General features: G+C 38.8%; 1 protein-coding gene across 8 annotated transcripts in view; it reads left to right on the top strand.

Annotated features, from left to right (window-relative positions):
• KIAA0586 (KIAA0586 ortholog) overlaps positions 1–12,428 on the top strand; it is an 86,383-nt gene that overhangs the window by 60,300 nt on the left and 13,655 nt on the right. For 5 of the 8 annotated variants that reach the window (XM_054827646.1, XM_054827647.1, XM_054827645.1 and 2 more), the window contains exon 31: positions 9,651–9,716. The exons of 2 other annotated variants lie outside the window; for them this stretch is intronic. In XM_054827646.1, the coding sequence (XP_054683621.1) occupies positions 9,651–9,716 (66 nt within the window). Of the gene's footprint in view, positions 1–9,650; positions 9,717–12,428 lie in introns of those variants that run through there. One more of the 8 variants, XR_008577384.1, reaches the window with a different exon arrangement.

Genomic DNA, 12,428 nt, shown 5'->3' with positions numbered 1-12,428 from the left:
AGTTTAACAGCTGTAGTTTCTGTCCTTGTCAGGCCACTGTATCTTCAGTAGAAGTAAAAAGCATGGAATTTGCTGGCAGTTGCTTAATTTCTGGTTTTTTTAGTGTTTGGTTTTTTTTTTTTTTTAAAATCCTAAAACCATAATTACAGATCTTGAGAAAATTGTTTTATTTACTTAACAGCTGCCATTGTGTCCTGTTGCATAAATCAAAATTATAAATGTGAAATATTTACTAGTTTGAGTTACAGTGTAAATACATGATTAACGTCTTAAAAGTGCGTGTTGCTTATTTCAGTAATTGGACCCGCTCCTAGAGACAGGCAAGCAGGGAGATTACACAGGGAATGCTTGTTTCTGAAGATGAAGCTTCCTTCCTGATTTAAAAAAAAAAAAAAAAAAAAGAAAAGAAAGGGGGGGGCAGTTTCCTGTTGGAGTCCTCAATTTAACGGAGGACTGCAGTCGTGCCTCCCCCTGCTCCAGCTGGCCTTTACATGCCGTCCTTTGTGGAGGCGTTCTCTGACGAACGAAGTCCAAAACCCTTTTTACAAGAGCAATTGTGGTTTGCCTGTACAGGCAGACCTGGGATTTAAAGAGGTTTTTGCTCCTCTCTCATCTGCTTTTAAATGCAAGGCTACGACAGCCAGTATCTCTGAGGTTAAGGCTTGATAAAGGCTGTTCTGTGCCTAAGATTCATAATCTTCTAGAAATGGCCTAACGAAGAGGGTCAACCCAAAATCTCAGCTGTATGTAAAAAATGTGTGCTGACCTCGATATATGTGATGTGAAAAATGAATAATAGCAGCACTGCAGGCAAAATCTTCTCTGCTACGATGTGACAACCCACCCCTTCATCAGAGGTTTCAAGAATTTGGCTGCGCTTTTGGAAATAAGTCTCATGGTTCTGCTGGAGAGATGTTTTAGCTCAGGCAGAGCGCAGCACACAACGGCTTTGTTGGACTGTTGGCTCTGTGCTTATAGCAGGAAACTCAGTAAAAGCCTTACTTTTCTACCTACAATATGTGGTGGTTGCTTTGACTGTGGCCAAAGCTGCATTTTAGTCTTTTTTTTTTTTTTTTTTAAATAAACCCATGCTTACAGCCTTGAGCACCTCAGCAGCTAAAGCTAGAACCACTTAAGATGACAATTAGAGCCTGACTTTACACTTCCTTAATTCAGTAGGTCTTTTTATTTCTTTAAGGACAGACTCCCTTGCTTGCTCTGTCGGGTCTGGGCTGTTAAATGAGAGCCTTACTTTCAGTTCTTTAACCCACCTGCTTCTTGCAAGTCTGCATGGCAAGCAAAGCACTTAAAAAGAACAGTAGACTTCATGCGTAGCCGTCTTACGTCTGAGTGATGTGTTCAGGAGATGTTTACATCATGCAACATGGCCAGCTCAGAAATCCATGAACTAGCCATCGAGCAATCTTCAGAAGCGGTGAAGCTCAGGGGATGTGTGGTTGTGTGCTGAAGCTGCTCGGCCCCAGGACAACGTGATTTCACGAGGCATCCGGGACATCTGCATGTCACTGCATTTTCTAGACATACTTGCTTGGGTATCTGCGTATGTGACTGTCTTGCAGCATTGCCATCCGACCATTCACCCTCGTGTAGAGCACTGCAGTGCAGAGCCTGCCAGAGGGAATATTTTGAAGTATATGAAAAGAAAGTTCAGATGTTTTCAGTCTGAGAGTGAAATTGCAGAAGGCCCTTAGAGGTCTGACTTATTGTGCAATCTCTGTAAGTAATTTGTAATCAAAATACCTTTGCACATGTCACTTTTATATTTCCTGTAATAAAACAGCAAGAGCAATTAAGATTTTGGACCATAATCTTCTACAAGCTTCTAAAAATGAATGGGTTGGGGATTTTTTGAGTTATGGCTGAAATAGCCAATTTTTAAATATTTGATTGCTTCAAAAGAAGTTTGGTAATAGCTATTTTAATAGCTAACTGTAGCCTGACAAACACAACTGTTACATGGTAACATAATTGATCTAAAATTTACTTCTGAAAAAAAGTTAAGTAAGAAACCAGAATAACTCTTCACAAAACTGGAAGACATCTGTACTCCAGTAACCCAGCATGTGACCTACTGGGCTTTTTTTGCATTTTGAAACAAAAAGAATCAGTAAATATAGGAATATATGTATGCAAATGTGTCTAATAACACATTGTGTGCTATGTATCTGTAATGTTGTTCTGACACAGTTCAGAAAGTTGTCTGTGGCCTTGGCATTCTTCAGAAAACATTAGATTAATATAGCTGCCTTTGTCATATAATTTTTTTCTTGTTTAAGTAGGTGTGCGAAGGCTGGTGCTACATAAATGAATTATACGGAAGACTTTGGAGGAAGAGGGGGCTTGTAAACGAGACTGAAATTAATGAATATAAGAATTAGAAATCAAAACTTTATGTTTAGTCTGAGGAGAAACAATTCCTTAAACCGTAACCACATGGCTGTTTCTTGTTTGCATCAACTCTGGTTGACTGTTATTGTCTTCTGTTAATTCTCTGGGGCAGTGGCCTGACTTTGTTGAATGAGCCAATTGTTTTCCTTTGTGTTGCCCATCAAGTAAGTCCCCATCTGGTTTGTATCAGACTGTTTTCACAGCCAACAACTGCTGCCTTTTCTATATCCTGACACTTAAGGGCCCCATGCTATCAAAGCATTGCTGTGATAGCCTGTCTGGCTGGGCCCGTACAGCTGTGCCTTGCAGCTTGAAACTATTACCCAAGTAATGGTAACTTAGAACTTGAACTGGCTCTTATTCCCATTGGTGTCGTGTGTACAGTGAACAGAATACATTTTTGTTGAACTCCGTGTTCAACAAAAAAATTCTTTAAAGCTCTCATTTTAGTTTATATGATTGGTTAGTTTTTATTTTCCAGCAGCTTCCTGTATCTAGAGGCAGTTTTGTGTTCTTCTAAAACATTAATGAGTACAAGACAAGCGATATTTATTTAAGGCACTGTTGTTATTACTTACTTTTATGGTACATTAAAGCTCAATAAGTGAAAATTAAACAAGCAAATGATTCTTAATGAGGATTTTTCTTATCAGATTTAGAATGCATTTCCAGGAAACTTTCTGTGTGCAACAAACATAGGTTGTGTGAATAGTGCTACACCTTGGCTGCTACGCTACTCGCTTTCCAAGTAGCTATCTGAAAATACAGAGCAATAGACAATGAGTCTGCACGAACCAGTTTATTTCTTCTCTGAAGGACTAGAGAAGGATTGGATAACTCCATAACCTGGGCAGTAAAACTCTGTTACGGTTTGCATTGCAGAATCACTGAGAGGTCCCAGGCAGAATCCAGGTCCCTTTCTGCCAGGCTTCCTCCATGGTAGGAGACAGTCCTGTTCCGAGATACCTTGCAACATGTGCCTTCTGTCCCGCCATGATTTAATAACCCAGCATTGCATCAAATAATGACGACATTCAAATATTGTCTTGTATAAAGACAGATGATCTTTAAGCATTTGTTCTCTTCTGCTCTTGTGTAGGCAATGTAAGTCTGAGTGACAGTGATGATGAGGGGAAATATATTCCCCAACTTGTATATGTATTGAATTTTAAGTCTATTCTGGACGCAGTTCTTTGATGATATTTAAGAGAGGAAGAGAAAGAAAATAATGGATAATGTTTTTAAAATTCCTGGTCTTACTGTGAGCGTGTGCAAGAAACTGCCAGAAAGCAGATTGATTTATCTAATACTTGCAGAGTAAGTGTTCCTGAACTTGGGAGTGCATGTGTGTGTATATAATGTGAATGCATTTGCTTCAAGTAAAATACTGGGGAGCCATTAAATTCCATGAAACACATGAGAGAAGGTTTTTTTGCCTTTGCGCTTTTCATACTGGCACACACTGGGTGTCATTGTGGCAGATTAGGATTGTGCTAAATAATTGGGTTTATGTCATTGTCAGGTATATGGAGGGTTTGCAAAAGCTGCTTGCTTAAGGAGCTTTTCATAATTGCTCTTTCTATGAACCCTATATAAATTCAAGAGTTGCAGTGTGTGCTGTAGAGCGGAGAACAGACACAGGCGTCTGTGCCGTTCACCTGCACAAGTCGTGTCCCATCAGCACGCAGTAGCCCACACCTCTGCAAGGAAGCCGCTCCCACACATGCCGACTGGATTTCCGTACACGCTCCTTTCCAGTGTAGATTTCCCTGTACTGTGGCCAGGAATATTTAAACCCAGACAAGTGGTAAATGAATTTCATTCAGGCTGCTAACAAGCTATATTAATCATGCTGGTGGCCCCAAGCAATGAAGAAAGCTATTGATGAACTGAGTGCAACCAGGTTTGGCACCAGCAGCTTGAACTGGGAAGAGCGAATGTCAAAGAGTTGCAATGCTTTCTGAAATAAGTTGGCAGTAGATACTAGAAGGAGTTGTCCCCATCAGTTAATGCAGCCAGCGTTCAAAATTTCAACTTGTGTGTGTGTGCAGCTTCAGAGGTAAAGAACATCTGCTCAATGAGAACCTAATGTAAACAAGTATGTTCAGTGTCCTGGAAGGCACTGCTTGACTGCTGCTCGAAAATTTGTGCAGAGCAGCTCCTGGGTTGCTGACAACAGTTGTTGGTTTCACCATTCTTGCTGGGGAACTGTTGATCAGTAGTGAAATCTTCAAGAGGCACAGTGTTGCTGGGAGCAGTCTGCAGTGTTTTCCCTGCTTTTTACAGTGGTTAGCAGAGACAGAGGTGCGCGTCATGGTAAAGTAAGTAGTGATGTGCATAAGAGAGAGTTAAGAAGGTGGCGTAGTGTGCTGAATACGTAGCATAGATGTTGAGCAATATGTTTCTGCAGTTCGTTTATTCTACTGATTTAGAGCTCAGATTCACCCAAGTATTGCAAAGGAATTTTGTTTTTACTCTTTCCCATGTAACAGGCCAAGGTTCTTGAAGGGATGCTTATCTCTACTGCACAATGTTTAAACATTTTAGATTTTAACCAACTTTAAAATAGCACAGGATAAAAACATATATTTATTCTCAGACCTTTCCAAGTCTCTGGTCCTGGGCATTAATTTGTAGAGACAGTGTTACTTGTCGTCACACTGGGTGCTCATTTCAAGAGAAGGCTTAGACGGTCTTTGGCAGAATAGGGACTGGATGCTTAGGAATGGCTGTCTCCCAGCAGATCTTCCAGTAGAGACATTTAATATTTTCTTTATTTTAACATATGCTTGCTTATGTAGATTACTACAGTATTCTTTCTAGGCTAATAGGAAAATAACTTGCTTCTCTCAGCCTCCTAGAATTGCTTATTCCTAATACATTTTTGAAAGTTAATTGATACACACAAATGGGTAGGACCTCTAAGTGGCCATCTTCTGCTGTTAAACAAATGGCTTGAAAGGAGGTCTTTTTAACAAGTTTGTTGGCGTGTATGCTAGAAATGTGTGCAGAGATGTCCTAGTGTTTATTAGAACATATCACTGGAAAATGCTAACTCTATAGGACTGGTTTTGTTCTGTCTTGTTTTGTTTTGTTTTTTTTCCTGGAGAAAACATTCATAATCTCCTTTCTAAAAGGTGTAATTACAAAAATTGAATAATTGTGCTGTAGGTATAAGCATTTTAATATGCCAGATCTTTGTAAGGGTAGTACAGTAATAGCAGTGTTGGCAAACTGTTTCCATATGGAGAATCCCATGACTTTGTAAGTGAAAATCATCAAAACAAATGCAGAGGGTCATGTGAATATTTAGAAATTAGAATATTCAGAATAGAGAAATGTAGCTATTTTGTTTGTGGTCATCTAGAAAAACACTTGTTATTTGCACAGTTTTTTATTTTTAGTATATCTTATATAAATTGTTATTATAAGAATGCATTTAGTGACTCCATTATATGTGAAGAATGACTTGCAATGAGAAAATTCTGCCCTGCAGCCCTGCCTGTAGAGCTGTGCGGTACAGAAAGGTTTCTGTTTTCTTCCTGATGAGGCCCATCCCCTAGCCTTCATTCAAATCTGGGTACAGATTGCTGCCATGGCTGGAGGGAGATGACACCTCCTTGCCCAGGAAATCTTCTTGGCTGTTTGAGGTAGAGCTCATCAAGGTCTTCCCTATCACACTTTCAAGTGATAGAAAGTAGCTTGTAACTTCTCACTCTGATTTGCTCAAAGTTGTCCTCTTACATTCCTTTTTTAATAGTCACGTAGCCGAAGAGTTAATAGGGCTGGGTAGCGTACGATGCTTAGTAAGCACAAGCAGTGCAGGCATCGCTGCAGATAACATGCTCAGTCTTGACCTGCAACATACTGAACCTGTCTGATAAGTAGAGATTGTCACTTGCCCCGAATTATGTGCATCCCAAGCGATACGGACAACCACGCATCAAAGACTGCATAAGAGTGGTATGTGTGAGTTATTGCTGGTAATTTAACTGTGTGGGCCAAACTGATCTGAACAAAAATTGTGAGGCTGTAAGGGACTCTCCAGTAGCCCAGTGTGTATCCTGGCCAGTATGCTAACTTAGAAAAAAACATTATTTGCTTAGGGGATCCCCTCACTGGGACACCCAGCTTCATTTTAAGTGTGAAAGATGGAATGATGTTCATTTTCAAACCCACTGCAACCCTAATTTATGATGAAACATCATTGAATTTGTTCATTCAACTTTAATTACTTGTGTAAATTAATTTTTAATTATTTTTAAATAAAGCCAGACCATGTAACTTTTAAGAATTAAAAAGATGCTTTGATTTTTTAATTTTTTTTTTACTTGCCACTCCCCATGTAGGCTACGAAAGCTATTGTGTCTAGCACTGTGGTACGATGTAGATAAGCTGGAGGCAGTATTGCTGCAATTAATATTGTTAAGATACGAGGTCTCGGTGGAGCCAGTCCACTGCTAGGATTGCAGCGAATGATTCTGCATCCTGAGGGAAGTCTGCATAACTTTATCTTAGAATTTAGTGTGAATTCCTGCTATCAATCATTCAAGTCCATTTTCTTTTTGAGCTTCTTTATTTTGCTTCTGATGCTGGCATTAAATTGTGTTTTGGATTCCCAAACGTGAAGGTGTGAGTAACAGAGCTGAACATATTATACCAGCATACTTGTAAAATTACCTTCCTGTCCACTTGCCTGTTAGATTGAAAAAAACAGTAAAATGAGAAAAAGATTGGTATGTAGGTGATATTTAGTTCTACTGAATAAATAAAATATTAATTACACAATTAGATATGCTGGGTTTTAATTATCACTTGTCAGATTCTCCCGATTCCACCAGCTGTTTACCTAGGTTGTCTCCTGTGGATTTAGAGATTACGCCTCCCCCCAGCCCTTGCATGAGGCACATTTTCCCAGTGTTTTTCAAAGACTCTGGATCAGTAAAGAACCAACTCCTTCTCCTTTTTTACTTTGAAATAAAAGCTACTGCTTCAGGGTTTACCGCAGACTCTCATCTCATTTCTCCTCAAGAAAATGGTTGCAGTCAAGAAACAGCAGTGCTTAAAAGTTAAGAAAAGTTTATTTCTAGCCAATTGCACATCCAAAAATCACAGGCAACTGTACGGAAAAAATCAAATTGACTTTTAATAATTCTTCTTAGTATTAATAATTATTGTAGTTATTTGGAAAGATCATTACACATCTTTTGGAAGTGATTTTCTGGGAAACAACAGCAAGAGTTGTGGCCAGGGAATGAACTTGTTAAGCAATGAGATATTCTACAGAGCAAAACATGCCAGATCTAAAGGAGCAGAGTAGATTTTAGGCACCAAAAGGAAATATTTATTTAGTAAACTCTGCAATCTCATTCCTAGATGTTTTTGGAGCTGTTTTCTGTCTGCCCTTCCCTACCGGTCTCTGTGTTAGGATTTTGAAAAATCTGGTTCTAGTTTATTTTATGTATTTGTAGTTTTTATTCTGTTTAGTGTTGCTATTGGTGGGAATATAGCGTGTTTTGGAAAACCACTGAACCTTGAACTCAGACTTGAGAGGAGGAAAAATCATTTTCAAATATTCTGCTTTGAAAAATTTGTTAGCTGCTTAGGCTGTTCCCCACCCTCCTTTACTGACTGGGGATCTGAATTTATTTTCTTTTTCGAAATATTTATAGCTAGGATATACATTAGGGTTTAAACAAACAAACAAAAAAAGAAAAGCGCGTGTGTATGCATGTTTATTTTCTGTGTGCTTGTATGCAGACTTTCTGTAAGTATATTACACCATGGGAAGGTGGAATCTGCCAAGTTTAGGTCAAAACTTGAACTGAACTCATATTATATAGTTTTCTGTCTCCACTGGTGTCTGTGGCCCACTTATGGAAGTTTATGAGTTGGCTGAAGCCTTTGAGAATGAAACTGTTTTTTCAGCTCAAGCAGTAGACTCATGCTTTTAAATTCAGACATTTTTGGCTCAAGTCCTACAGATGTCTGTCCATTTCTGTAAAACAACTGAAGTGTTTTAATTGTAAATCTATCCCTTTCATTGGAGACCTTATAGCAGCCTTCCAGTATCTAAAGGGGCCTACAAGAAAGCTGGAGAGGGACTGGTTACAAGGGCAGGGAGTGATAGAATGAGAGGGAGTGGCTTTAAACTGAAAAATTTAGATTAGATATAAGGAAGAAATTCTTTACTGTGAGGGTGCTGAGGCACTGGAAGAGGTTGCCAAGAGAAGTTGTGGAGGCCCCATCCCTGGAAGTGTTCAAGGCCAGGTTGGATGGGGCTTTGGGCAACCTGGGCTAGTGGAGGGTGTCCCTGCCCATGGCAGGGGGGTTGGAACTAGATGATCCCTTCTAGACTAGAACGTCCCTTCCAACCCAAACCATTCTCTGATTCTATGATTCTATGTAACTCAGCTCTAGGAATTTGGCCTAAGTTTGCCAAAAACTTAAGTCTTTTCTGTTTGTCATGAAATGGGCTAAATTAGGGACAGCCTGGTTTTGGGTTATGAAAACAGAACTGCATGCATTTGCAGAGCATTTTGTTCTTGCTTTCTGAATTTCTATCGTAATGGAAGGCAGCGGTCTGACCTGCAGCCAGGGGCCCTATGCTTAACAAAGCATGTACACAATGAGAAGAGAGTCCCTGCCCTGAAAAGCACACATGCTTAAGCATTTTTGCTTCATTTCTGGCAGAGCTGAGAAGGGACACCTTCTCCACAATAACATAAACATGCATATGGATTCAAGCTGGCCAGAGATACAAAAGTGGAGGAGCTATCATTTCTAATGAATGGTGAATAATTTTGTCCAAAGGATTGGATTATTTGAGAAACCGTTGATGGTCCTGCTTATCCCTGAGAATGTTGTATTCTTTACGATCTCAAGGCCATGAGACTAGATCCTTTCCATACCCGCTCTCAACTCTACAAGCCATTCAATTCCAGAAGCATTGGATTATGTAGCTGACACGCAGGGTATACCTAGACATGAGTCTGAACTGGAAATACTGTTCCTTATAATTAGTGACATGACTGACATTACAGTGTATTTTCTCCTTTCAATGTAGCCTTCAGAATTGCTTACATCAAAATATGGTTGTATCTTATGAATATGTATTAGCCCATCAATCTGGAATAATTATGATTCTGCAAAAAAACACTGCTTCTTGGGTTGCTGTACTTGGTAACTTGCCTGTACAACTGTGTATGAAAATGAGGGAATTTTTCTTTGGTACCCTACAGATAACCATGGAGACGTGGATCAGACACACATTGGCACAAATACGTATCTCACATCTTTACTTATAGGTAAGAGGAGCAGATAAAGCATTTCTACTGATAGTGGTGCTGTTACCTTTGGGCTTGTAGGTATTCATCTACTTTACAGTCATTACTCTAAAGAATTTCTGACAACTCTGTTTCCATGCTAACGGTCTTTGTAACTATATCCCAGATAGAAGTCTTTTTTTGTAGGGAAAAAGCAAAATGGGGGAATGACACAGGAAAAAAAAAAAAAGGCACTTGCATTGAAGATTTTAAGATGCTGGGTTACAGATCTGCAGGTGCTGTGCTATCCCCAGTGCTCGGAACACTTGAGATAATGCCATCTGGAGGAAGTTATTTGTTGGGACAGGACAGTGTTTTAAACTTTGAAGTCAGTAATAAACAAAGTGAAGCAGCTGGAATCTGGCAGAAGAAGAAACAAGCCATTCATATCAACCCATGCTATTAAAGGAATGAGAGCACTGCACTGGAGTTGTTTTTATATAGGCTTGGAAGTTTATTCTTGCTGTAGAAGTTAGCTGCTTCAGTTGTTAGGTTAGAGAGTAGAGGGAAGGTTGTTGTGGGTGATGGCTGGTTTTAAATTTTAGGAAGTAATATGTAAGTAATTACAGTAATTATGGTTCCGGTTTTATACTGAAACAATAACCTGGGTCATGATCCTTCAAACCCCTCCCTATTTATTGTCTTGAAGATAGCTCTTTTCACTTACAAGATATGCGTCTGGTTTACTTCCGGATAGATTAAAAATAGAAGTTTTATTTAGTGTATGGACACTGACTTGAAGGAGTTAAAGCACATGGTTTTTATTTGGCTTAAAAGTCAGACTTGTTTAGTCTTTTTATTTTGCCAAATAGAACAATTTAAAAAGAAAGATTTAAACATTTTTCTTTGTTCTTATTGTTGCCATATGGTATTAGTAACCAAACCTCCCTCCAGTGTGTTTAATTCCTTTTCCATTTGGCATACATTCACGATACACTTGTATATAGCATACTCTCTGTGTGACAGTACCTCTTAGAGAAAAACTCCCTTCACAGGTCACCGGATGGTTGACACACCATTAATTTTTATGTTTCTGTTAAACAAAGATCTGGAAATTTAGTACTGTACATGAATTTGTTATATATTGCCAAGAACAGGAAAAATCTCTAATCTGAAATCTGACCTTTTCCATCAGTGGGTCACCAAGATGTTTTCAGTCGCTGTTGAGTTCCTACCAGTCAAGGACCCTTACACACTTATTAAGAGTGTCAGTTTTCACAGTTTATATGAATGTATTCTATTAGATGGTGACAATGAATTTGGAGAACTGGAGGTCACCTGAGGTCACATGTTCCATTTATTGGATTTTAACAAGGAAAATTTTTATAAATGCATCTAAGTACATGATTACAAAATTGTGCTGAGTACTTCCAGAGCCTCTAAAGAGGGAAAAAAGCTGTGACGATTACCTGCCTTCCTGCCCTGCACTGCTTTGTAAATGGAGGAATTTTCCATTCCCTTTTTATGGCATATCAGAAGATTATAAGCACCATTTCAATTTGCATGTTTGTGGCGGTAAAGAGCTCAATGTTTGAGAGGAAACCATCTTAATATTGGTTATGAGCTGTTCTCTGATGGGGGGAAGAAATAAAATGGAATATCACATTGTTAAAGAAGGAGCTGGCCAGGGACTATACAAGCGCTATCACTGGTGTACAGCAAAAAAGCAGATACGGACATCAGTAAATATATGTGAGCAGGAATACAAGCACTTAATCCTGTGTGTATTTATTCACATACCCATCTCTATACGTATATACGTATGTGTTGCATGCACAAGGTTAGATTAAGCAAGAGGTGATAATGATAAAGCACATGTGAGAGTAACTTAGTAGTTGTAGCTTTGGGCCGACGTGTAGAGTTTCGACTTTCTATCCTGGAAAGTTACAGTCATGGAGCAGAATCTCCCATGTAGCTGAAATAGGATATCCATTTTTTTACAGTTAAAATGCTGAAAATCCAGGTTCTGTATTTTCTGCATGCATCTAACAAAGTCAAAGACTTCAGATTTCTGTCTTTTAAAAAAAAGAAAATGTTTACTTTGGGTAGTTTTAAGCTTATCTTTAAGGATATTTAGCTAAATAAGGATGTGGTAACTTTTCTGTTGAGCAAGTAGGTGGAATTATTCTTTTAATTTTTCTGTCCTTTTAGCATTTTATATCTATCATAAAATTGAACTATAGTATGTCTGTAAAATATATTAGAGCATGTGTTAGGAAGAATGTAGACTAATATGATACTTTCTTTCAGCACCCCAGAATCCAATACTTGGGAAGTTAATACAGAGCCTTGGGATAAGGGAATATTCTCTTTTTGTTCCCCCTCCATTTTTTCTTTTTCTTTTTTTTTTTTTTTTAACAAACCTGAAAACAGCTGTTGAAACAATGACATCATGGAATGTGACATGACTGTGGAAATTATTAACAAAGTCAAGCTTTGAAAGCATCAAACTACATATAGTGTTGGAGAGTTGCTTTAGCGTCTAGGATGATTTACAAAGTTTCCTTGGGCATTACACATCCACATCTTTACTGTGTGTCAGCCTCACGTCTAACCAAATAAACGCTTTGCTATTCTTCAGTTCCCCTTCTGAATAACCTATTTTTATCGTGCAAACATGGCTACAGACTAAACTCATGGAAGTACTTCTGGAAAAACAACACACGTTGCTTGCACATCTTTGTGGTGTTGCCA

This window comes from Grus americana, chromosome 5 (assembly GCF_028858705.1).
Source record: "Grus americana isolate bGruAme1 chromosome 5, bGruAme1.mat, whole genome shotgun sequence".
Lineage (NCBI taxonomy): Eukaryota > Metazoa > Chordata > Aves > Gruiformes > Gruidae > Grus > Grus americana.
The sequence above is the reverse complement of the archived record's forward strand: the minus strand, read 5'-3'. Positions and strand labels throughout refer to the sequence as shown.